The 26,332-nt window shown below is 42.9% G+C and overlaps 1 protein-coding gene across 3 annotated transcripts; it reads right to left on the bottom strand.

Annotated features, from left to right (window-relative positions):
* Positions 1–1,474: 1,474 nt before the first annotated feature.
* Positions 1,475–18,869, bottom strand: LOC130281578 (oocyte zinc finger protein XlCOF7.1-like). Of its 3 annotated transcripts, XM_056528971.1 has the most exons (9): positions 18,618–18,869; positions 14,149–14,306; positions 13,071–13,250; positions 7,715–7,841; positions 7,526–7,617; positions 6,520–6,598; positions 6,321–6,412; positions 6,084–6,192; positions 1,475–4,231 (listed from the first exon to the last, which is right to left on the bottom strand). In XM_056528971.1, exons 2-9 carry the CDS (start codon positions 14,224–14,226, stop codon positions 2,634–2,636), a joined length of 2,355 nt encoding a protein of 784 aa, XP_056384946.1. In that variant the 5' UTR covers positions 14,227–14,306; positions 18,618–18,869; the 3' UTR covers positions 1,475–2,633. The 3 variants fall into 3 exon arrangements, with proteins under 3 accessions (XP_056384946.1, XP_056385102.1, XP_056385025.1); XM_056529127.1 differs by lacking the exon at positions 13,071–13,250 and having other exon boundaries at positions 18,618–18,868; XM_056529050.1 differs by lacking the exons at positions 6,520–6,598; positions 7,526–7,617.
* Positions 18,870–26,332: the final 7,463 nt, after the last annotated feature.

The raw sequence follows: 26,332 nt of genomic DNA, 5'->3' as shown, positions 1-26,332 counted from the left end.
GCAATTTTCATGAAATGTTTGAAAATTGCTGCTCTACTTTGAAGCCCTCTAATTTTTTCAAAAAGTAAAAATATGTGAATTTTATGATGCCAACATAAAGTAGACATATTGTATTTGTGAAGAAAAATAACATTTATTGGGAATATCCATTTTCCTTACAAGCAGAGAGCTTCAAAGATAGAAAAATACAAAATTTTCATGAAATTTTGGGATTTTTCACCAAAAAAGGATGCAAGTAACGACGAAAATTTACCACCAAAATTAAGTAGAATGTCACGAAAAAACTCTCAGAATCAGAATGATAACTAAAAGCATCAGAGTTATTAATGCGTAAAGTGACAGTGGTCAGAATTGCGAAAAAGGGCTGCGTCCTTAAGGTGAAAAAGGGCTGCGTCCTTAAGGGGTCAAGTGTTCCCTTTATATTTTGAGCAGTGTATATATTTTGGACTTTTATAGTCCTTTTTTCCTTTTATATATATTTGTTTAGAAATTGCTTTTCTGTTTTTTCCTCGCATCAAAGAAGAGGAAGACTGTTACCTGTGCATACCTTATATTACCTGTGCTGTCTGATGATTGGCTACTGTTCATACCTAATTTACATATTGTCAGTTTTTTTTCTCTAAGGGTAGGTTCACACTAGCAGATCCCCAGCACATATTACACTGCGGATCCGCTGCTAAAGGACCACTGTATGGTGCCTTTACATGTGCCTCGGAGCCGCAATACACCACTACGAGCAGACACACTGAAGCAATGTGCGAGTCACTGCGCATGCGCGCTCGGCCGAGAGCTGCTGTGAAGTGCAAGTATACTGCGTATGCGCGCGGCAGCTCACACTTCGCAGTGTGTCTGCTCGTAGCTGCGTATTGCGGCTCCGAGCAGGCACATGTAAAGGCACCATACAGCGGTCCTTCAGCGGCGGATCTGCAGGGTAGTATGCACTGGGGATCCGCTCGTGTGAACATACCCTTAAAAGGGGTACTCCAGTTAAAACCTTTTTTCTTTTAAATCAACTGGTGGCAGACAGTTAAACATATTCGTAAATTACTTCTATTAAAAAATCTTAATCCTTCCAGTACTTATTGGCTGCTGAAAGCTACAGAGGAAATTCCTTTCTTTTTGGAACACTGATGACATCACGAGCACAGTGCTCTCTGCTGACATCTCTGTCCATTTTAGCAACCATGCATAGAAAGGGCAAAGGGCAGCATGGTGGCTCAGTGGTTAGCACTGCTGCCTTGCAGTGCTGGGGCCTTGGGTTCAAATCCCACTAAGGACAACAATAAATAAAGCGTTATTATTATTATAATAACGTCAGCAGAGAGCACTGTGCTCGTGATGTCATCAGAGAGAATTCCAAAAAGATAAGAATTTCCTCTGTAGTATTCAGCAGCTAATAAGTACAGGAAGGATTAAGATTTTTTAATAGAAGTAATTTACAAATCTGTTTAACTTTCTGGCACCAGTTGATTTAAAAGAAAAAAGGCTTTCACCGGAGTACCCCTTTAAATGGGTACTCCGGCACTAAGACATCTAATCCCCTATCCAAAGGATAAGATGCCTGATTGCAGGGGTCCCGCCACTGGGGACCCGTGATCTTACACGCAGCACCCCGTTATAATCAGTCCCCGGAGCCGTCATGCCCCCTCCCATAGCCTTGCATTGAGGGGGCGGAGCATGACGTCACACAGGGGCGGAGCCATGACGTCACAATGCTCCGGCCCCCGTGATCACCAGTAATCAGACCCGGAGCGAACATGGTCCAGGACTGATTATAACAGGGTGCTGAGTGCAAGATCATGGGGGTCCCCAGCGATCAGGCAACTTATCCCCTATCCTTTGGATAGGGGATAAGATGTCTTAGCGCCGGAGTACTCCTTTAACGTTATGTTAACCCTTGCTGCTATATTTTATCAGTAAAGAAGAGATGGCATAATGTTCACCTCCTGTCTTTAATAACATCTATATTTTCTGTCATCAAGGATAGGAAAATCTCCAATTGTTTTGAGTCCTTAGGGGGTTACATTTTTATTGGGGGAGGGCTTTTTTACTTTTTACGTCCCCCATAGAGGACTATTTATAGCAATCATAAGATTGCTGAGACTGGTCAGAGCTTTTACATACATCATTTCTACATCATACATACAAAAATAACAATGTCATATCTCCGCCTATATACACATATCAATATATCATATATAAAGTAACATTAAACACTTTACATCAAATCCCCAAGATTACAAGAAGAGGGAGGGGGGGGGGGCGGAAGAGATGGAAAAAAATAAAAAAATAAACTACTTTCATCTATTCCGGAATCTCCTAGAATCTCTGCTTAATGTTTAATGTCTGAGTTGTCTCATGTCTACCAAGCTCTGCTTTAGTTGTGAAACATTTTCTACATTCTAAACATGAATGTGGCTTCTCTCATGTCCAACAAGGCCTGATTTATGTATAAAGCATATCCCACATTCTGAACATGATTGTGACTTCTCTCATCTCTAACAAGATGGGATTTCTGTAGAAAAAAAATAAATTTCCCACATTCTGAACATGAATGCGGCTTCTATCCTGTGACTTCTCTCACATATAACAAGATATAAATTAGTTAAGAAACATTTCCCACATTCTGAACATTAAAATGACTTCTCTCCTGTGTGAGTTCTCTGATGTCTTGCAAGATCCGCTTTAGTTATGAAACATTTTATACATTCTGCACATGAAAATTCCTTTTGTCCAGTGTGACATCTCTCATGTCTACACAGATGTGATTTAGTTCTAAAACATTTCCCACATTGTGAACATGAATACGGCTTTTCTCCTGTGTGAGTTCTCTGATGTATAACAAGATCTGAATGGTCTCTAAAACATTTCCTACATTCTGAACACGAAAATGACTTCTCTCCTGTGTGACTTCTCACATGTCTAACAAGATCTGATTTAGCTCCAAAACATTTCTCACATTCTGAACATGAATGTAGATTCTCTCTTGTGTGACTTCTCTGATGTCTAACAAGCGCTCCTTTAGTTCTAAAATATTTCCCACATTCTAAACATGAAAATGGCTTCTCTCCTGTGTGAGTTCTCTGATGTATAACAAGATCTGAATGCTCTCTAAAACATTTCCTACATTCTGAACACGAAAATGGCTTATCTCCTGTGTGACTTCTCACATGTCTAACAAGATCTGATTTAGCTCCAAAACATTTCTTACATTCTGAACATGAAAATGGCTTCACTCCTGTGTGACTTCTCTCATGTCTAACAAGCTCTCCTTTAGCTCTAAAATATTTCCCACATTCTAAACATGAAAATGCTTTCTCTCCTGTGTGAATTCTCTCATGTAGAACAAGCTCTCCTTTAGTCCTAAAACATTTCCCACATTCTAAACATGAAAATAGCTTCTCTTTTATGTGAGTTCTCTGATGTCTTTTAAGCTCTGCTTTAGTTATAAAACATTTCATACATTCTGAACATGAATGTGGCTTCTCTCCTGTGTGACTTCTCTCATGCCTAACCAGATGTGATTTACATGTAAAACATTTATCACATTCTGAACATGAATGTGGTGGCTTCTCTCCTGTGTGAATTCTCGCATGTCTAACCAGATGCGATTTACTTGTAAAACATTTTTCACATTCTGAACATGAATGTGGCTTCTCTCCTGTGTGACTTCTCTCATGTCGAACCAGAAGCGATTTACATGTAAAACATTTATCACATTCTGAACATGAATGTAGCTTCTCTCCTGTGTGAATTCTCTCATGTAACACAAGACGTGATTTATGTTTAAAGCATTTCCCACATTCTGAACATAAATATGGCTTCTCTACTGTATGAGTTCTCTCATGTATAGTAAGATCTGATTGCCTTAAACAGCATTGTCCACAATCTGAACACACATACAGCTTCTTTCTGTTTGTAACAATGTGTGGTTGGTCAGGAGAAGGTTCCCCATGATCAGGGGGATTATTATAGGATAGATCTGGATGGACATTAGGGGTAAGGAGGTCTTCTCCTGAGGAGCGCTCCATGATCTCTCCATCTTCTCCTGAGGAGCGCTCCATGATCTCTCCATCTTGTCCTGAGGAGCGCTCCATGATCACTCCATCTTCTCCTGAGAAGCGCTCCATGATCTCTCCATCTTGTCCTGAGGAGCGCTCCATGATCTCTCCATCTTCTCGTTTATTATTCAGGGATAACAGGACGTTTCCCTCATTCTTACTGGGATTTCCTATTGGGAAATAAAATAACAGAATCCATTTTTATCCCAACTACAAAGTAAAGGAATTGATAACATTTCTATTGGGCAGGAAACACACGCAGTTTTTTTTCATGCAGTTTATGGAGTAGACTCCTCCTCCTTTCAGACCATTAAGGTCACATGACCACATTTACATATAAAAGAAAAAGTGATCCAATCATCTGCTCCCTGTCAGTCACATGACTAAAAGAACCAGGTGAATATAAAACAACAAGTATCCATCACATCCCCATACAACATATATATTATACTGTCTGCAAAAGAAGAAGAAGAGAAAAACCCCAATCTACAAGACCCTGAATCATTCTGTATATACAGGTAATAACACGATTGTTTCTGAAGCCTTTACCTGCATCGGATTCTGTTGTTTTTGTTATTATAGTTCTGAAATTTGTTAACCCTTTGATTCTCGATTCTGTACCTTTGCTGTCCTCTTGGATTTCTGATCTGACTTGTTTACTATCCTTTCTGTTTGTTTGTCTCTCTCCGTTATTGTATTTAGTGCGTATTAACCCACTGTGTTCTGTTTCTCTCTGACCTTACTGTATTGCTGTAGTTTGTTATTTTGACCTGTAATGTCCCTGCACTGATTCAGAGTAGGGACCGTCTTCTAGTTGTGGAGTCGCTGTTTAGGGTAAGTATGAAATAGACAGGGACGGGTTCTGGCTGAGAATTAGAGAGCTCTGTATCCCTGCCCGTATGTGATGTCCATTTCTTATTCTGCTGGAGGGATGAACTTCTTATAAATCTCAAATTCCATGAATGGATTCGATCTGTTTGAATAATGGCCGATCCTGATCATTGGGGGATGTAATACCTATTGTTGGACTTTCTTAGGGGTCTTCTCCCTCCGGACACATTACATCCTCTGATAGACGCCATTTCTCCCCTTTCTCCTGACTCTGGAGAAGATCTGTGAATGACCCAAAAGGGGTAAAAGACAAACACAGGAGACCTCATGGGGTCATACCAGGCAAAAAAAACAAATCCAATCTATCGGCCCCTGTGTGGCTTCTCAGAGCGGCGTATTGCTGCTGCGAGCAGGCCAGGGGCGGGGAAGGCAGCTGGACGCACACTATGGGACAGGTCACCGGCGGATCCACATTGTAAAATTTGCTGTGGATCCTTTACGTGTGACACTACCCTTACACCGATTCAGTACATTACTTCAGCCGTTCATCACATCTGGTGACCACAAATACTGCCCCTAGTGTTCTACCTGGAGCATGACAGGACCCACAGATGACCTTGGAGATGATCTCTATATAGTCACCTCCCTCAGGTCCTGACTATACATAACACAGGGGATCACTGGGGCCTGAAGGGTTAATGTCATGTAGATCTAAGGTGGAGCCTCCCCTGAAGACACCTCTGAATTCCCTCTGTAATCCATTACTACATACCTGAGACAACACCTACTGGAAACATTCCATACCCGGGACAACACCTCCTGGAATTGTTACATACCTGGGACAACACCTCCTGGAATTGTTACACACCCGGTACAACACCTCCTGGAATTGTTACACACCCGGGACAACACCTCCTGGAATTGTTACACACCCGGGACAACACCTCCTGGAATTGTTACACACCCGGGACAACACCTCCTGGAATTGTTACACACCCGGGACAACACCTCCTGGAATTAAACACATACCTGGGTGTAACACCTCCTGGAAATGTTACACACCTGGGGGTAACACCTCCTGGCATTGTTACACACCTGGGACAACACCTCCTGGCATTATTACATACCTGGGACAACACCTCCTGGCATTATTACATACCTGGGACAACACCTCCTGGCATTATTACATACCTGGGACAACACCTCCTGGAATTTCCTCCTTCACTCCCCTCATACACGGGTGATGGCCCCTCATCCTCTCTTCTTCATCCTCCACTTTATTATTAGTCAGATCTCCCCCCTGATGTGACATATAGAACAATTCACTACAATACAGCAGACAGGAGGAGCAACAGAGACCCCAAAATCTATCCCCACATCTATGACTGCAGGACCCCCCTATAGAGATATAGGATCAGCCTCATCTACCTGATGCTTCTCTGGGACATTTCCCTCTGGACAGTCCTGGGAATACAGAGGGCGGGGACACCTCTCGGGTGGATTTCTATCAATGACTCCATCTGTAGGGAATACACAGTGATGAATAGATTATTCCATGTGATGATCAGATGATGGGTGTAGTAGTATCTAGGAGACCCTCCACCAATAAAAGTCTCCCCCTCCTTACACTGCTGATCAGCCCCGAAATCCGTCTCCTCTTCTGGTTCATCTTTAACCTCAACCTTAATATCCATCAGATCTTCACCCTAAAGAGGAAAAAAAAAAAAAAACAGAAAAAGAAAAAACAAACAAAATAAAATGGGCTCCCGAATTCCATTATAACCTGGGGGGGCACACGGCCCCATGGTCCCCAGTATACATGTCCTCCCCCTCCTCCTTATTTCCTTCTTCCTCCTTTATCTCCACAGGTTGTTTTCCTCAGTTATTCTGCCCGGTAACAGCTGTTCTGCTGAGAGATGGATTCCTGCTTCTGATTGGAGGATCAGATTCTGCCCGGTAACAGCTGTTCTGCTGAGAGATGGATTCCTGCTTCTGATTGGAGGATCAGATTCTGCCCGGTAACCATGATCTTCTGCCCAGCGATGCTCCAGCCCAACAACAGCATTCTGATTGGCTGGAGGCCCATTGGCGGGAAACGTATTTCCCTTCTATACTGGGCTGTGGTGTCTCCAGCTCAGTCACCTGTGGGAAGATTAGAAGAAGCCCCGCCCTCCCCCTTTTATTTCACTTTCCTTTCCATCACAATGTTTTATAGAAGAGGTAAGTGACCCGAGAAGTCATGGGGGACATGTTTATTATTATATCTTATTGTGGTTCTGGGATTTTATTACTACGACTTTGGTTTTGATCAAAGTTATTTATTTATTCTTGCATGAGCAGAACCGGGGCGCCGGGCAGGAGATCATGGGGGTCCCTACCCAGATCACACGGAGTTCCCCTCTAACCCTTTAACGATGCAGGACGTATATTTACATTTATATAAGCCATAATATGGATTTTTAGGTGGAAAATTGAAAGGGTTATGATTTTTAAAAGGTAGGGAGGAAAAAACGAAAGTGCAAAAACTGAAAAACCCTGAGTCCTTAAGGGGTTAATTCAGGTGGGACCTATGGTGCATGATCAGGGGTTCAATCACTTTATGGTCATATTTTGGAGACTTTAACGCCATCTACCTGATGGTTCTTTGGGACATTTCCCTCTGGACAGTCCTGGGAATACAGAGGGCGGGGACACCTCTCGGGTGGATTTCTATCAATCACTCCATCTATAGGGAACACACAGGGAATGAATTCATCAGTGCTGGATAGATTTCTATGTTACTAGGTAGTGAGAGTGATATCTATATATATGTCTCTTCTTACCTTGTGATGTGAGGGGCCGGTGATCCTCCATCATGACTATGTCCTGGTACAGATCCTTGTGTCCTTCTACATACTCCCACTCCTCCATGGAGAAATAGACCGCCACATCCTGACACCTTATAGGAACCTACACACAATGATACCGTCATCACCAGACCCCTCCATTACTGTATAATGTCCCAGCAGTGTCACCTCTCTAATCATCACCAGACCCCACCATTACTGTATAATGTCCCAGCAGGGTCACCTCTCCAGTCATCACCAGACCCCTCCATTACTGTATAATGTCCCAGCAGTGTCACCTCTCCAGTCATCACCAGACCCCTCAATTACTGTATAATGTCCCAGCAGGGTCACCTCTCCAGTCAACACCAGACCCCTCCATTACTGTATAATGTCCCAGCAGTGTCACCTCTCCAGTCATCACCAGACCCCTCAATTACTGTATAATGTCCCAGCAGGGTCACCTCTCCAGTCATCACCAGACCCCTCAATTACTGTATAATGTCCCAGCAGGGTCACCTCTCCAGTCATCACCAGACCCCTCCATTACTGTATAATGTCCCAGCAGTGTCACCTCTCTAATCATCACCAGACCCCTCCAATACTGTATAATGTCCCAGCAGTGTCACCTCTCCAGTCATCACCAGACCCCTCCATTACTGTATAATGTCCCAGCAGTGTCACCTCTCCAGTCATCACCAGACCCCTCCATTACTGTATAATGTCCCAGCAGTGTCACCTCTCCAGTCATCACCAGACCCCTCCATTACTGTATAATGTCCCAGCAGGGTCACCTCTCTAATCATCACCAGACCCCTCCATTACTGTATAATGTCCCAGCAGTGTCACCTCTCTAATCATCACCAGACCCCTCCATTACTGTATAATGTCCCAGCAGTGTCACCTCTCCAGTCATCACCAGACCCCTCCATTACTGTATAATGTCCCAGCAGTGTCACCTCTCCAGTCATCACCAGACCCCTCAATTACTGTATAATGTCCCAGCAGTGCCCCCTCTCCAGTCATCACCAGACCCCTCCATTACTGCATAATGTCCCAGCAGTGCCACCTCTCCAGTCATCACCAGACCCCTCCATTACTGTATAATGTCCCAGCAGTGCCACCTCTCCAGTCATCACCAGACCCCTCCATTACTGTATAATGTCCCAGCAGTGCCACCTCTCCAGTCATCACCAGACCCCTCCATTACTGTATAATGTCTCAGCAGTGTCACCTCTCCAGTCATCACAAGACCCCTCCATTACTGTATAATGTCTCAGCAGGGTCACCTCTCTAATCATCACCAGACCCCTCCATTACTGTATAATGTTCCAGCAGTGTCACCTCTCCAGTCATCACCAGACCCCTCCATTACTGTATAATGTCCCAGCAGTGTCACCTCTCCAGTCATCACCAGACCCCTCAATTACTGTATATTGTCCCAGCAGGGTCACCTCTCCAGTCATCACCAGACCCCTCCATTACTGTATAATGTCCCAGCAGTGTCACCTCTCCAGTCATCACCAGAACCCTCCATTACTGCATAATGTCCCAGCAGGGTCACCTCTCCAATCATCACCAGACCCCTCAATTACTGTATAATGTCCCAGCAGTGTCACCGCTCCAGTCATCAGATCCCTCCATTACTGTATAATGTTCCAGCAGTGTCACCTCTCCAGTCATCACCAGACCCCTCCATTACTGTATAATGTCCCAGCAGTGTCACCTCTCTAATCATCACCAGACCCCTCCATTACTGTATAATGTCCCAGCAGTGTCACCTCTCCAGTCATCACCAGACCCCTCCATTACTGTATAATGTCCCAGCAGTGTCACCTCTCCAGTCATCACCAGACCCCTCCATTACTGTATAATGTCCCAGCAGTGTCACCTCTCCAGTCATCACCAGACCCCTCCATTACTGTATAATGTCCCAGCAGGGTCACCTCTCTAATCATCACCAGACCCCTCCATTACTGTATAATGTCCCAGCAGTGTCACCTCTCTAATCATCACCAGACCCCTCCATTACTGTATAATGTCCCAGCAGTGTCACCTCTCCAGTCATCACCAGACCCCTCCATTACTGTATAATGTCCCAGCAGTGTCACCTCTCCAGTCATCACCAGACCCCTCAATTACTGTATAATGTCCCAGCAGTGCCCCCTCTCCAGTCATCACCAGACCCCTCCATTACTGCATAATGTCCCAGCAGTGCCACCTCTCCAGTCATCACCAGACCCCTCCATTACTGTATAATGTCCCAGCAGTGCCACCTCTCCAGTCATCACCAGACCCCTCCATTACTGTATAATGTCCCAGCAGTGCCACCTCTCCAGTCATCACCAGACCCCTCCATTACTGTATAATGTCTCAGCAGTGTCACCTCTCCAGTCATCACAAGACCCCTCCATTACTGTATAATGTCTCAGCAGGGTCACCTCTCTAATCATCACCAGACCCCTCCATTACTGTATAATGTTCAAGCAGTGTCACCTCTCCAGTCATCACCAGACCCCTCCATTACTGTATAATGTCCCAGCAGTGTCACCTCTCCAGTCATCACCAGACCCCTCAATTACTGTATAATGTCCCAGCAGGGTCACCTCTCCAGTCATCACCAGACCCCTCCATTACTGTATAATGTCCCAGCAGTGTCACCTCTCCAGTCATCACCAGAACCCTCCATTACTGCATAATGTCCCAGCAGGGTCACCTCTCCAATCATCACCAGACCCCTCAATTACTGTATAATGTCCCAGCAGTGTCACCGCTCCAGTCATCAGATCCCTCCATTATTGTATAATGTTCCAGCAGTGTCACCTCTCCAGTCATCACCAGACCCCTCCATTACTGTATAATGTCCCAGCAGTGTCACCTCTCTAATCATCACCAGACCCCTCCATTACTGTATAATGTCCCAGCAGTGTCACCTCTCCAGTCATCACCAGACCCCTCCATTACTGTATAATGTCCCAGCAGGGTCACCTCTCCAGTCATCACCAGACCCCTCCATTACTGTATAATGTTCCAGCAGTGTCACCTCTCCAGTCATCACCAGACCCCTCCATTACTGTATAATGTCCCAGCAGTGTCACCTCTCCAGTCATCACCAGACCCCTCCATTACTGTATAATGTCCCAGCAGTGCCACCTCTCCAGTCATCACCAGACCCCTCCATTACTGTATAATGTCTCAGCAGTGTCACCTCTCCAGTCATCACAAGACCCCTCCATTACTGTATAATGTCTCAGCAGTGTCACCTCTCCAGTCATCACCAGACCCCTCCATTACTGTATAATGTCTCAGCAGTGTCACCTCTCCAGTCATCACCAGACCCCTCCATTACTGTATAATGTCCCAGCAGTGTCACCTCTCCATTCATCACCAGACCCCTCCATTACTGTATAATGTCCCAGCAGTGTCACCTCTCCAGTCATCACCAGACCCCTCAATTACTGTATAATGTCCCAGCAGGGTCACCTCTCCAGTCATCACCAGACCCCTCCATTACTGTATAATGTCCCAGCAGTGTCACCTCTCCAGTCATCACCAGACCCCTCAATTACTGTATAATGTCCCAGCAGGGTCACCTCTCCAGTCAACACCAGACCCCTCCATTACTGTATAATGTCCCAGCAGTGTCACCTCTCCAGTCATCACCAGACCCCTCAATTACTGTATAATGTCCCAGCAGGGTCACCTCTCTAGTCATCACCAGACCCCTCAATTACTGTATAATGTCCCAGCAGGGTCACCTCTCCAGTCATCACCAGACCCCTCCATTACTGTATAATGTCCCAGCAGTGTCACCTCTCTAATCATCACCAGACCCCTCCATTACTGTATAATGTCCCAGCAGTGTCACCTCTCCAGTCATCACCAGACCCCTCCATTACTGTATAATGTCCCAGCAGTGTCACCTCTCCAGTCATCACCAGACCCCTCCATTACTGTATAATGTCCCAGCAGGGTCACCTCTCTAATCATCACCAGACCCCTCCATTACTGTATAATGTCCCAGCAGTGTCACCTCTCTAATCATCACCAGACCCCTCCATTACTGTATAATGTCCCAGCAGTGTCACCTCTCCAGTCATCACCAGACCCCTCCATTACTGTATAATGTCCCAGCAGGGTCACTTCTCCAGTCATCACCAGACCCCTCCATTACTGTATAATGTCCCAGCAGTGTCACCTCTCTAATCATCACCAGAACCCTCCATTACTGTATAATGTCCCAGCAGGGTCACCTCTCCAGTCATCACCAGAACCCTCCATTACTGTATAATGTCCCAGCAGGGTCACCTCTCCAGTCATCACCAGACCCCTCCATTACTGTATAATGTCCCAGCAGGGTCACCTCTCCAGTCATCACCAGACCGCTCCATTACTGTATAATGTCCCAGCAGGGTCACCTCTCCAATCATAACCAGACCCCTCAATTACTGTATAATGTCCCAGCAGTGTCACCTCTCTAATCACCACTAGACCCCTCAATTACTGTATAATGTCCCAGCAGTGTCACCTCTCCAGTCATCACCAGACCCCTCCATTACTGTATAATGTCCCAGCAGTGTCACCTCTCCAGTCATCACCAGACCCCTCCATTACTGTATAATGTCCCAGCAGTGTCACCTCTCCAGTCATCACCAGACCCCTCCATTACTGTATAATGTCCCAGCAGTGTCACCTCTCCAGTCATCACCAGACCCCTCCATTACTGTATAATGTCCCAGCAGTGTCACCTCTCCAGTCATCACCAGACCCCTCCATTACTGTATAATGTCCCAGCAGTGTCACCTCTCCAGTCATCACCAGACCCCTCAATTACTGTATAATGTCCTAGCAGTGTCTCCTCTCTAATCATCACCAGACCCCTCCATTACTGTATAAAGTCCCAGCAGTGTCACCTCTCCAGTCATCACCAGACCCCTCCATTACTGTATAATGTCCCAGCAGTGTCACCTCTCCAGTCATCACCAGACCCCTCCATTACTGTATAATGTCCCAGCAGTGTCACCTCTCCAGTCATCACCAGACCCCTCCATTACTGTATAATGTCCCAGCAGTGTCACCTCTCCAGTCATCACCAGACCCCTCCATTACTGTATAATGTCCCAGCAGTGTCACCTCTCTAATCATCACCAGACCCCTCCATTACTGTATAATGTCCCAGCAGTGTCACCTCTCTAATCATCACCAGACCCCTCCATTACTGTATAATGTCCCAGCAGTGTCACCTCTCCAGTCATCACCAGACCCCTCCATTACTGTATAATGTCCCAGCAGTGTCACCTCTCTAATCATCACCAGACCCCTCCATTACTGTATAATGTCCCAGCAGGGTCACCTCTCCAGTCAGCAGCTCAGTGATCCTGTGGATGAGTTCTAGGATCTTCTCCTCATGTATCAGTGAGTGAGGTGGAGACTCCATGATGGGGCCCCGGGCCCTGCTCCGTCCTCCTGACTCATGGAGATGGCTGCTGGGGGCCACACACTCCCCCAATGTCTTCTTCACTATGGTGTAATCCTGTGTATGGAGAGAGACAATGAGGGGACTGACCCCAGTATTCCTCCCTCACTACAAAGAGGAGATTGTGCCCCCTGTATAGAGATCTAGTGAGCACATCTGGAATACTGGGGTCAGTTCTGGAAACCTCCCATACAAAGAGACATCCAGAACATAGAGCGGCTCCAAAGATGGGGGACAATAATGGTGGAAATGTAGATGGGGGGCCAACAATGGTGGAAATGTAGATGGGGGGCCAACAATGGTGGAAATGTAGATGGGGGGCCAACAATGGTGGAAATGTAGATGGAGGACAAAAATGGTGGAAATGTAGATGGGGGGACAACAATGGTGGAAATGTAGATGGGGGGGACAACAATGGTGGAAATGTAGATGGGGGGGACAACAATGGTGGAAATGTAGATGGGGGGGACAACAATGGTGGAAATGTAGATGGGGGGGACAACAATGGTGGAAAAGTAGATGGGGGGACAACAATGGTGGAAAAGTAGATGGGGGGACAACAATGGTGGAAATGTAGATGGGGGACAACAATGGTGGAAATGTAGATGGGGGGACAACAATGGTGGAAATGTAGATGGGGGCAACAATGGTGGAAATGTAGATGGGGGGCAACAATGGTGGAAATGTAGATGGGGGGACAACAATGGTGGAAATGTAGATAGGGACAACAATGGTGGAAATGTAGATGGGGGACAACAATGGTGGAAATGTAGATGGGGAAAACAATGGTGGAAATGTAGATGGGGACAACAATGGTGGAAATGTAGATGGGGGGGGGCAACAATGGTGGAAATGTAGATGGGGACAACAATGGTGGAAATGTAGATGGGGACAACAATGGTGGAAATGTAGATGGGGGGACAACAATGGTGGAAATGTAGATGGGTCACCTCACCTCTCCGGTCAGCAGGTGGAGGATCTCCAAGGTGAAGTGTAATATTCTCTTAGTCATCTCATTCCTGTCCTTGTCCATCCTTGGGGGTCATTCAGGAGAAGAGGAGACAACTGGAGGGAAATAGTCCTGGCGGGGACTATATTGGAGAGGATGGGGCCCTAAAATCAGACAGGGATCACATCATATATCACATACATATCCTCACTTATTATATATATTATACAGGGGCCACATCATATGTCACATACACATCCTCACTTATTATATATATTATACAGGGGCCACATCATATGTCACATACACATCCTCACTTATTATATATATCATACAGGGGTCACATCATATATCACATACACATCCTCACTTATTATATATATCATACAGGGATCACATCATATGTCACATACACATCCTCACTTATTATATATATCATACAGGGATCACATCATATATCACATACACATCCTCACTTATATATATCATACAGGGGTCACATCATATATCACATACACATCCTCACTTATTATATATATATTATACAGGGATCACATCATATATCACATACACATCCTCACTTATTATATATATCATACAGGGATCACATCATATATCACATACACATCCTCACTTATTATATATATCATACAGGGATCACATCATATATCACATACACATCCTCACTTATTATATATATCATACAGGGATCACATCATATATCACATACACATCCTCACTTATTAGATATATTATACAGGGGCCACATCATATGTCACATACACATCCTCACTTATTATATATATTATACAGGGGCCACATCATATGTCACATACACATCCTCACTTATTATATATATATTATACAGGGATCACATCATATATCACATACACATCCTCACTTATTATATATATATCATACAGGGGTCACATCATATATCACATACACATCCTCACTTATTATATATATTATACAGGGATCACATCATATATCACATACACATCCTCACTTATTATATATATCATACAGGGATCACATCATATGTCACATACACATCCTCACTTATTATATATATCATACAGGGATCACATCATATATCACATACACATCCTCACTTATATATATCATACAGGGGTCACATCATATATCACATACACATCCTCACTTATTATATATATCATACAGGGATCACATCATATATCACATACACATCCTCACTTATTATATATATCATACAGGGATCACATCATATATCACATACACATCCTCACTTATTATATATATCATACAGGGATCACATCATATATCACATACACATCCTCACTTATTATATATATCATACAGGGGTCACATCATATATCACATACACATCCTCACTTATTATATATATATTATACAGGGATCACATCATATATCACATACACATCCTCACTTATTATATATATCATACAGGGATCACATCATATATCACATACACATCCTCACTTATTATATATATCATACAGGGATCACATCATATATCACATACACATCCTCACTTATTATATATATCATACAGGGATCACATCATATATCACATACACATCCTCACTTATTATATATATTATACAGGGGCCACATCATATGTCACATACACATCCTCACTTATTATATATATTATACAGGGGCCACATCATATGTCACATACACATCCTCACTTATTATATATATATTATACAGGGATCACATCATATATCACATACACATCCTCACTTATTATATATATATCATACAGGGGTCACATCATATATCACATACACATCCTCACTTATTATATATATTATACAGGGATCACATCATATATCACATACACATCCTCACTTATTATATATATCATACAGGGATCACATCATATGTCACATACACATCCTCACTTATTATATATATCATACAGGGATCACATCATATATCACATACACATCCTCACTTATATATATCATACAGGGGTCACATCATATATCACATACACATCCTCACTTATTATATATATCATACAGGGATCACATCATATATCACATACACATCCTCACTTATTATATATATCATACAGGGATCACATCATATATCACATACACATCCTCACTTATTATATATATCATACAGGGATCACATCATATATCACATACACATCCTCACTTATTATATATATCATACAGGGGTCACATCATATATCACATACACATCCTCACTTATTATATATATATTATACAGGGATCACATCATATATCACATACACATCCTCACTTATTATATATATCATACAGGGATCACATCATATATCACATACACATCCTCACTTATTATATATATCATACAGGGATCACATCATATATCACATACACATCCTCACTTATTATATATATCATACAGGGATCACATCATATATCACATACACATTCTCACTTATTATATATATCATACAGGGATCATATCATATATCACATACACATCCTCACTTATTATATATATCATACAGGGATCACATCATAGATCACATACACATCCTCACTTATTATATATATATCATACAGGGATCACATCATATATCACATACACATCCTCACTTATTATATATATATCATACAGGGATCACATCATATGTCACATACATATCCTTACTATATATATCATACAGGGATCACATCATATATCACATACACATCCTCACTTATTATATATATATCATACAGGGATCACATCATATATCACATACACATCCTCAATTATTATATATCATACAGGGATCACATCATATGTCACATACACATCCTCACTTATTATATATATCATACAGGGATCACATCATATATCACATACACATCCTCACTTATTATATATCATACAGGGATCACATCATATATCACATACACATCCTCACTTATTATATATCACATACATATCCTCACTTATTATATATACCATACAGGGATCACATCATATATCACATACACATCCTCACTTATTATATATATATATATCATACAGGGATCACATCATATATCACATACACATCCTCACTTATTATATATCATACAGGGATCACATCATATATCACATACACATCCTCACTTATTATATATATATATATTATACAGGGGTCACATCATATATCACATACACATCCTCACTTATTATATATATCATACAGGGATCACATCATATGTCACATACACATCCTCACTTATTATATATATCATACAGAGATCACATCATATATCACATACACATCCTCACTTATATATATTATACAGGGGTCACATCATATGTCACATACACATCCTCACTTATTATATATATATATATCATACAGGGATCACATCATATATCACATACACATCCTCACTTATATATATATCATACAGGGATCACATCATATATCACATACACATCCTCACTTATTATATATATATTATACAGGGGTCACATCATATATCACATACACATCCTCACTTATTATATATATCATACAGGGGGTCACATCATATATCACATACACATCCTCACTTATTATATATATCATACAGGGATCACATCATATATCACATACACATCCTCACTTATTATATATATCATACAGGGGGTCACATCATATATCACATACACATCCTCACTTATATATATATATATCATACAGGGGTCAGATCATATATCACATACACATCCTCACTTATTATATATATATCATACAGGGATCACATCATATATCACATACACATCCTCACTTATTATATATATTATACAGGGATCACATCATATGTCACATACACATCCTCACTTATATATATATTATACAGGGATCACATCATATATCACATACACATCCTCACTTATTATATATATCATACAGGGATCACATCATATATCACATACACATCCTCACTTATTATATATATCATACAGGGATCACATCATATGTCACATACACATCCTCACTTATTATATATATCATACAGGGGTCACATCATATATCACATGCACATCCTCACTTATATATATATCATACAGGGATCACATCATATATCACATACACATCCTCACTTATATATATATCATACAGGGATCACATCATATATCACATACACATCCTCACTTATTATATATATTATACAGGGATCACATCATATATCACATACACATCCTCACTTATTATATATATTATACAGGGGTCACATCATATATCAGGAGGATTTGCTCCATCACAAGCCGGTCTCGGAGTGTATAGAGGCCCCAATAAACCAAACCCTTCACCTCTGGCCATAAGGCTTCTATAAGGTTCCAGGTGTAATGTCTCTTATCAGTGAAGTTATTAGGGGCCCCTGGAGCCCATATAGGTGATCACCCAGATATCAGCCGAGGAGCCATAAAACCTATTGGTTCCTACAGGAATACCCGGGATACAGGGGGTGAAGAACCTGATGGGCGCACTCACCACTCACCAATATTCGCACAAAAAGTCGCACGGACCCAGAGAAAAAAGCTTCATAAATGTCCTGATAAATCTCCAATATAACAAAATCCTCATGGAATCTTACCTCACACACTGCACCTCCTCCCAGCTGAGCCCGCCCACTCCTGTCACATGACCATCCTCACAGGTCCTTCACCACTAATCTTCTCCTACTGCTGAGCCCCGCCCACTCCTGTCACATGACCATCCTCACAGGTCCTTCACCACTTATCTTCTCCTACTGCTGAGCCCGCCCACTCCTGTCACATGACCATCCTCACAGGTCCTTCACCACTAATCTTCTCCTACTGCTTAGCCCCACCCACTCCAGTCACATGACTATCCTCACAGGTCCTTCTCCTTCACCACTATTCCTCTCCTGGTGAGCCCCACCCACTCCTGTCACATGACCATCCTCACAGGTCCTTCACCACTAATCTTCTCCTACTGCTTAGCCCCGCCCACTCCTGTCACATGACCATCCTCACAGGTCCTTCACCACTAATCTTCTCCTACTACTGAGCCCCACCCACTCCTGTCACATGACCATCCCCACAGGTCATTTATCACAATCTCTTCTATCCTGCTGAGCTCCAGTACCCCAGTAGTAAGGAGATTACTTGAGGAGGTTTGTTACAGTGTGTCACCCCAGTAGTAAGGTGATTACATGAGGAGGGGGTTTGTTACAGTGTGTCACCCCAGTAGTAAGGAGATTACATGAGGAGGAGGTTTGTTACAGTGTGTCACCCCAGTAGTAAGAAGATTACATGAGGAGGAGGTTTGTTACAGTGTGTCACCCCAGTAGTAAGGAGATTACATGAGAAGGGGGTTTGTTACAGTGTGTCACCCCAGTAGTAAGGAGATTACATGAGGAGGAGGTTTGTTACAGTGTGTCACCCCAGTAGTAAGGAGATTACATGAGGAGGGGGTTTGTTACAGTGTGTCACCCCAGTAGTAAGGAGATTACATGAGGAGGAGGTTTGTTACAGTGTGTCACCCCAGTAGTAAGGAGATTACATGAGGAGGAGGTTTGTTACAGTGTGTCACCCCAGTAGTAAGGAGATTACATGAGGAGGAGGTTTGTTACAGTGTGTCACCCCAGTAGTAAGGAGATTACATGAGGAGGAGGATTGGTACAGTGTATCACCCCAGTAGTAAGGAGATTACATGAGGAGGAGGTTTGTTACAGTGTGTCACCCCAGTAGTAAGGAGATTACATGAGGAGGAGGTTTGTTACAGTGTCACCCCAGTAGTAAGGAGATTACATGAGGAGGAGGATTGTTACAGTGTGTCACCCCAGTAGTAAGGAGATTACATGAGGAGGAGGTTTGTTACAGTGTGTCACCCCAGTAGTAAGGAGATTACATGAGGAGGAGGTTTGTTACAGTGTGTCACCCCAGTAGTGAGGAGATTACATGAGGAGGAGGTTTGTTACAGTGTGTCACCCCAGTAGTAAGGAGATTACATGAGGAGGAGGTTTGTTACAGTGTGTCACCCCAGTAGTAAGGAGATTACATGAGGAGGGGGTTTGTTACAGTGTGTCACCCCAGTAGTAAGGAGATTACATGAGGAGGAGGTTTGTTACAGTGTGTCACCCCAGTAGTAAGGAGATTACATGAGGAGAAGGTTTGTTACAGTGTCACCCCAGTAGTAAGGAGATTACATGAGGAGGAGGTTTGTTACAGTGTGTCACCCCAGTAGTAAGGAGATTACATGAGGAGGAGGTTTGTTACAGTGTGTCACCCCAGTAGTAAGGAGATTACATGAGGAGGAGGTTTGTTACAGTGTGTCACCCCAGTAGTAAGGAGATTACATGAGGAGGAGGTTTGTTACAGTGTGTCACCCCAGTAGTAAGGAGATTACATGAGGAGGAGGTTTGTTACAGTGTGTCACCCCAGTAGTAAGGAGATTACATGAGAAGGGGGTTTGTTACAGTGTGTCACCCCAGTAGTAAGGAGATTACATGAGGAGGGGGTTTGTTACCGTGTGTCACCCGAGTAGTAAGGAGATTACATGAGGAGGAGGTTTGTTACCGTGTGTCACCCCAGTAGTAAGGAGATTACATGAGGAGGAGGTTTGTTACCGTGTGTCACCCCAGTAGTAAGGAGATTACATGAGGAGGAGGTTTGTTACAGTGTGTCACCCCAGTAGTAAGGAGATTACATGAGAAGGGGGTTTGTTACAGTGTGTCACCCCAGTAGTAAGGAGATTACATGAGGAGGAGGTTTGTTACAGTGTGTCACCCCAGTAGTAAGGAGATTACATGGGGAGGAGGTTTGTTACAGTGTGTCACCCCAGTAGTAAGGAGATTACATGAGGAGGAGGTTTGTTACATTGTGTCACCCCATTAGTAAGGAGATTACATGAGGAGGAGGTTTGTTACAGTGTGTCACCCCAGTAGTAAGGAGATTACATGAGGAGGAGGTTTGTTACAGTGTGTCACCCCAGTAGTAAGGAGATTACATGAGGAGGTTTGTTACAGTGTGTCACCCCAGTAGTAAGGAGATTACATGAGGAGGAGGTTTGTTACCGTGTGTCACCCCAGTAGTAAGGAGATTACATGAGGAGGAGGTTTGTTACAGTGTGTCACCCCAGTAGTAAGGAGATTACATGAGGAGGAGGTTTGTTACAGTGTGTCACCCCAGTAGTAAGGAGATTACATGAGGGGGAGGTTTGTTACAGTGTGTCACCCCAGTAGTAAGGAGATTACATCAGGAGGAGGTTTGTTACAGTGTGTCACCCCAGTAGTAAGGAGATTACATGAGGAGGAGGTTTGTTACAGTGTGTCACCCCAGTAGTAAGGAGATTACATGAGGAGGAGGTTTGTTACAGTGTGTCACCCCAGTAGTAAGAAGATTACATGAGGAGGAGGTTTGTTACAGTGTGTCACCCCAGTAGTAAGGAGATTACATGAGAAGGGGGTTTGTTACAGTGTGTCACCCCAGTAGTAAGGAGATTACATGAGGAGGAGGTTTGTTACCGTGTGTCACCCCAGTAGTAAGGAGATTACATGAGGAGGAGGTTTGTTACCGTGTGTCACCCCAGTAGTAAGGAGATTACATGAGGAGGAGGTTTGTTACAATGTGTCACCCCAGTAGTAAGGAGATTACATGAGAAGGGGGTTTGTTACAGTGTGTCACCCCAGTAGTAAGGAGATTACATGAGGAGGAGGTTTGTTACAGTGTGTCACCCCAGTACTAAGGAGATTACATGGGGAGGAGGTTTGTTACAGTGTGTCACCCCATTAGTAAGGAGATTACATGAGGAGGAGGTTTGTTACAGTGTGTCACCCCAGTAGTAATGAGATTACATGAGGAGGAGGTTTGTTACAGTGTGTCACCCCAGTAGTAAGGAGATTACATGAGGAGGAGGTTTGTTACAGTGTGTCACCCCAGTAGTAATGAGATTACATGAGGAGGAGGTTTGTTACAGTGTGTCACCCCAGTAGTAAGGAGATTACATGAGGAGGTTTGTTACAGTGTGTCACTCCAGTAGTAAGGAGATTACATGAGGAGGAGGTTTGTTACAGTGTGTCACCCCAGTAGTAAGGAGATTACATGAGGAGGTGGTTTGTTACAGTGTGTCACCCCAGTAGTAAGGAGATTACATGAGGAGGAGGTTTGTTACAATGTGTCACCCCAGTAGTAAGGAGATTACATCAGGAGGAGGTTTGTTACAGTGTGTCACCCCAGTAGTAAGAAGATTACATGAGGAGGAGGTTTGTTACAGTGTGTCACCCCAGTAGTAAGGAGATTACATGAGGAGGAGGTTTGTTACAGTGTGTCACCCCAGTAGTAAGGAGATTACATGAGGAGGAGGTTTGTTACAGTGTGTCACCCCAGTAGTAAGAAGATTACATGAGGAGGAGGTTTGTTACAGTGTGTCACCCCAGTAGTAAGGAGATTACATGAGGAGGAGGTTTGTTACAGTGTGTCACCCCAGTAGTAAGGAGATTACATGAGGAGGAGGTTTGTTACAGTGTGTCACCCCAGTAGTAAGAAGATTACATGAGGAGGAGGTTTGTTACAGTGTGTCACCCCAGTAGTAAGGAGATTACATGAGGAGGAGGTTTGTTACACTGTGTCACCCCAGTAGTAAGGAGATTGTATGAGCCACCACGCCCCCTTCCATAGACTTGCATTGAGGGGGCGTGGTGTGATGTCACGAGGGGCGTGGCAGTGATTCACGCCCCCGCTGCCCACTTCAAGTATTCTAAAGGAATGTCTGGTACTGCACAGAGATTGTCCCAGCAGTAGGACCCCCGCGATCAGACATCTTGTCCCCGATCCTTTGGATACGGCTCTTATATATTTTCTTTATCTTTATTCTTCACTTCCAAGAGAATCTCATCATTCCACCAATTTTCTATTGTTCAAGTTTTTCCCGTTCTTTAGATCCCTCTAATGATATATATGATCATTGTCAAGATGAACTGTTTACTAATTAGTTATATACATAGATATATATATAGATATAATACATATACACATATAAATATACACATACATATAATACATATACACATATAAATATACACATATATACATACATATACACATATACATACATATAATACATATATACATATACATACATATAATACTTATACACACATAATACATATACACATATAGATATACACACATATATATATACATACATATAATACATACACACATATACATATATACATACATATAATACATATACACATATAAATATATACATACATATAATACATATACACATATACATATATACATACATATAATACATATACACATATACATATATACATACATATAATACATATACACATATAAATATATACATACATATATACATACATACATATAAATATATACATACATATAATACATATACACATATAAATATATACATACATATAATACATATACACATATACATATATACATACATATAATACATATACACATATACATATATACATACATATAATACATATACACATATAAATATATACATACATATATACATACATACATATAAATATATACATACATATAATACATATACACATATATAAATATATACATACATATAATACATATACACATATAATACATATACACACACACACACACATATATATATATATATATACACACACACATGTACTATAGAAGGTAACTGCAGCACACCAACTTAAAGTGCAAGGAAGTGATTTATTCCAGAAAATACAGGCAACGTTTCTGTGGCCTCACGCCACCATTTTCAAGCAGCTTATGAGTGATTCAGGGAGCTTTAAATAGTTGCACATACATACAAGCTCATTACCAATAATAAACAGTGTAAAATTATACAAAATACATAATAAAAAAGCAAAATATGATCAGTGAGATATAGAAGATGCCAAAGGGCAATATAGACGTGTACATGTACTTGTACATACCAATAAAGTGATAATAGTGCATTAAAAGACAAATTGTCATAAAACGGGATATGAAAAACAGGTGGTATGTACAATTGATTAATTATATATACAGTACAGGCAGGGCTTACCCGGCACAGGATCTGTATTAAACACCATAATGGCGACATGCAGCGGCGTCCACGCTGTCTCCCATTTCAGGCATTATGCCCATTAACCAATCACAGACATACTAGATTGCATCATAGACCCACGTGGGTCGCGTGTAGATACGCGCATGCGCACATCAACTGTTGTGCTCGCGTCTGCCATATAGAGAAAGGGCAATAGTGTTGGAGTGCATGAAGCTAGTAATAGGTAAGTAATAACTCGCACAAGGTAAGTCTGGCCGTGACAAAAGTCATCAGCAGTATAATAGAAAGGCCCAATATAGCCAAAAAGGAAAAAAAATATAAAATAAAATAGCAAATATATTAGAGGTCAAACGCAGTCTTGAACCCACGTCATTCAAGCACAGACACTCGGCACCAGATCTCCTATACCCTATCATTAGCACGCTCCGCCGCCGTCTCCCAGGACTGGGTGAAGTGACAAAGGGTCCAGGCAGTGTGGGGCACCACCGACAAGAACAGGGCACACATGCTGCTGACAAATTGGGGTCACACAGACGTGTGAGGAGAGTGCCCATACATCAAACACATGTATACCGTGGGAAGAAGATTATTGACCAAATGATGATGGCGGGTATCTGAAAGTTTATTAGGGTCACAAGAGAAGCAGAGAATATGTCTGTGATAGGTCAAAAATATATAGGAGGGCAATATTAAATAACAAGAATAATTAATTTAAATACCGTATTTTTCGTCCTATAGGACGCACCCAATTTTTAGGGGCAAAATCTTAAAAAATAAAGATTTTGAACCCAATAGTGGTCTTCAACCTGCGGACCTCCAAATGTTGCAAAACTACAACTCCCAGCATGCCCGGACAGCCGTTGGCTGTCCGGGCATGCTGGGAGTTGTAGTTTTACAACATCTGGAGGTCCGCAGATTGAAGACCACTGCATGAGGAGGTAATACTCACGTGTCCCCGCCGCTCCGGACCCGTCACCGCTGCCCTGGATGTCGCTCCATCGCTGTCACCGTGTCCCCGTCGCTCCGGAACGTCTCTGCTGCCGGCCGGGTATCCTCGCTCTCCGTCGCCGCCATCACGTCGTTACGCACGCCGACGTACGTACGCGACGACGTGATGACGAGGAAGGAGAGCGCCGGCCATACAGGGGATCCCGGCACGGAGCAGACACGAGGAGGCAGGTAAGGTCCCTCCCGGTGTCCTGTAAGCACTAACCCGGCTATTCAGTCGGGCTGTTCGGGACCGCCGCGGTGAAATCGCGGCGGTCCCGAACAGCCCGACTGAACAGCCGGGTTAGTGTCACTTTCCCTTCCGGTCAGCTTTGATCGCCGCGTCTGAAGGGTTAATACAGGGCATCACCACGATCGGTGATGTCCTGTATTAGCCGCGGGTCCCGGCCGTTGATGGCCGCAGGGACCGCCGCGATAGGGGTGTATTCGCCGTATAAGACGCACCGACTTTTTCCCCCCAGTTTTGGGGAAGAAAAAGTGCGTCTTATACGGCGAAAAATACGGTAAATACAGAGAAAGGACGCAAAAATCTTCCACAAGATAACCTCTGTCCGGTATCTGCTGCCATAGTTCTGTATCATGATCTATAAAAAGAGAAAGGAAAAAAAAGTAATTAATATAAATGCGTAGAATCACTACAAAACCTTCTTACTCGACAGGGGTTTATCTAAAGAACTCGGTCGTGCATCATGCATGATAAATTTGCGGCGTCACAATAAACTCAACATTCAGACCGTATGGTTTCAAAGATCGAAGTTCGTGAATCCATTTCAGTTCTCTCTTTTTCAGGAGACTGACACGATCCCCCCCCCCCTACGTTTAAGTGGGGGGATGTGGTCAATTAAAATAAATTTAAGATCTTGTTCCTTATGTTTGGCCTCAGTAAAGTGCTTCGCCACGGGGAGGTCTAGCCGATTTTTTCTTATACTGTAGCGGTGTTGACTAATCCTAGTCTTAAAATCACATGTGGTCTCCCCTACATCGAGGAGACCACATGGACAGACCAGGATATATACTACAAAATCTGATGTGCATGTTAAATAATGTTTGAGTTGATAGTTTTTGCCTGTACTGGGATGGACAAAGGTGGAGCCTTTAATCATGTATTTACAATTTACGCATAGTCGACAGGGAAATGAACCTCTGGCT

Source organism: Hyla sarda, chromosome 1, assembly GCF_029499605.1.
Source record: "Hyla sarda isolate aHylSar1 chromosome 1, aHylSar1.hap1, whole genome shotgun sequence".
Classification (NCBI taxonomy): domain Eukaryota; kingdom Metazoa; phylum Chordata; class Amphibia; order Anura; family Hylidae; genus Hyla; species Hyla sarda.
This window is presented reverse-complemented; position numbering and strand designations above follow the sequence as displayed.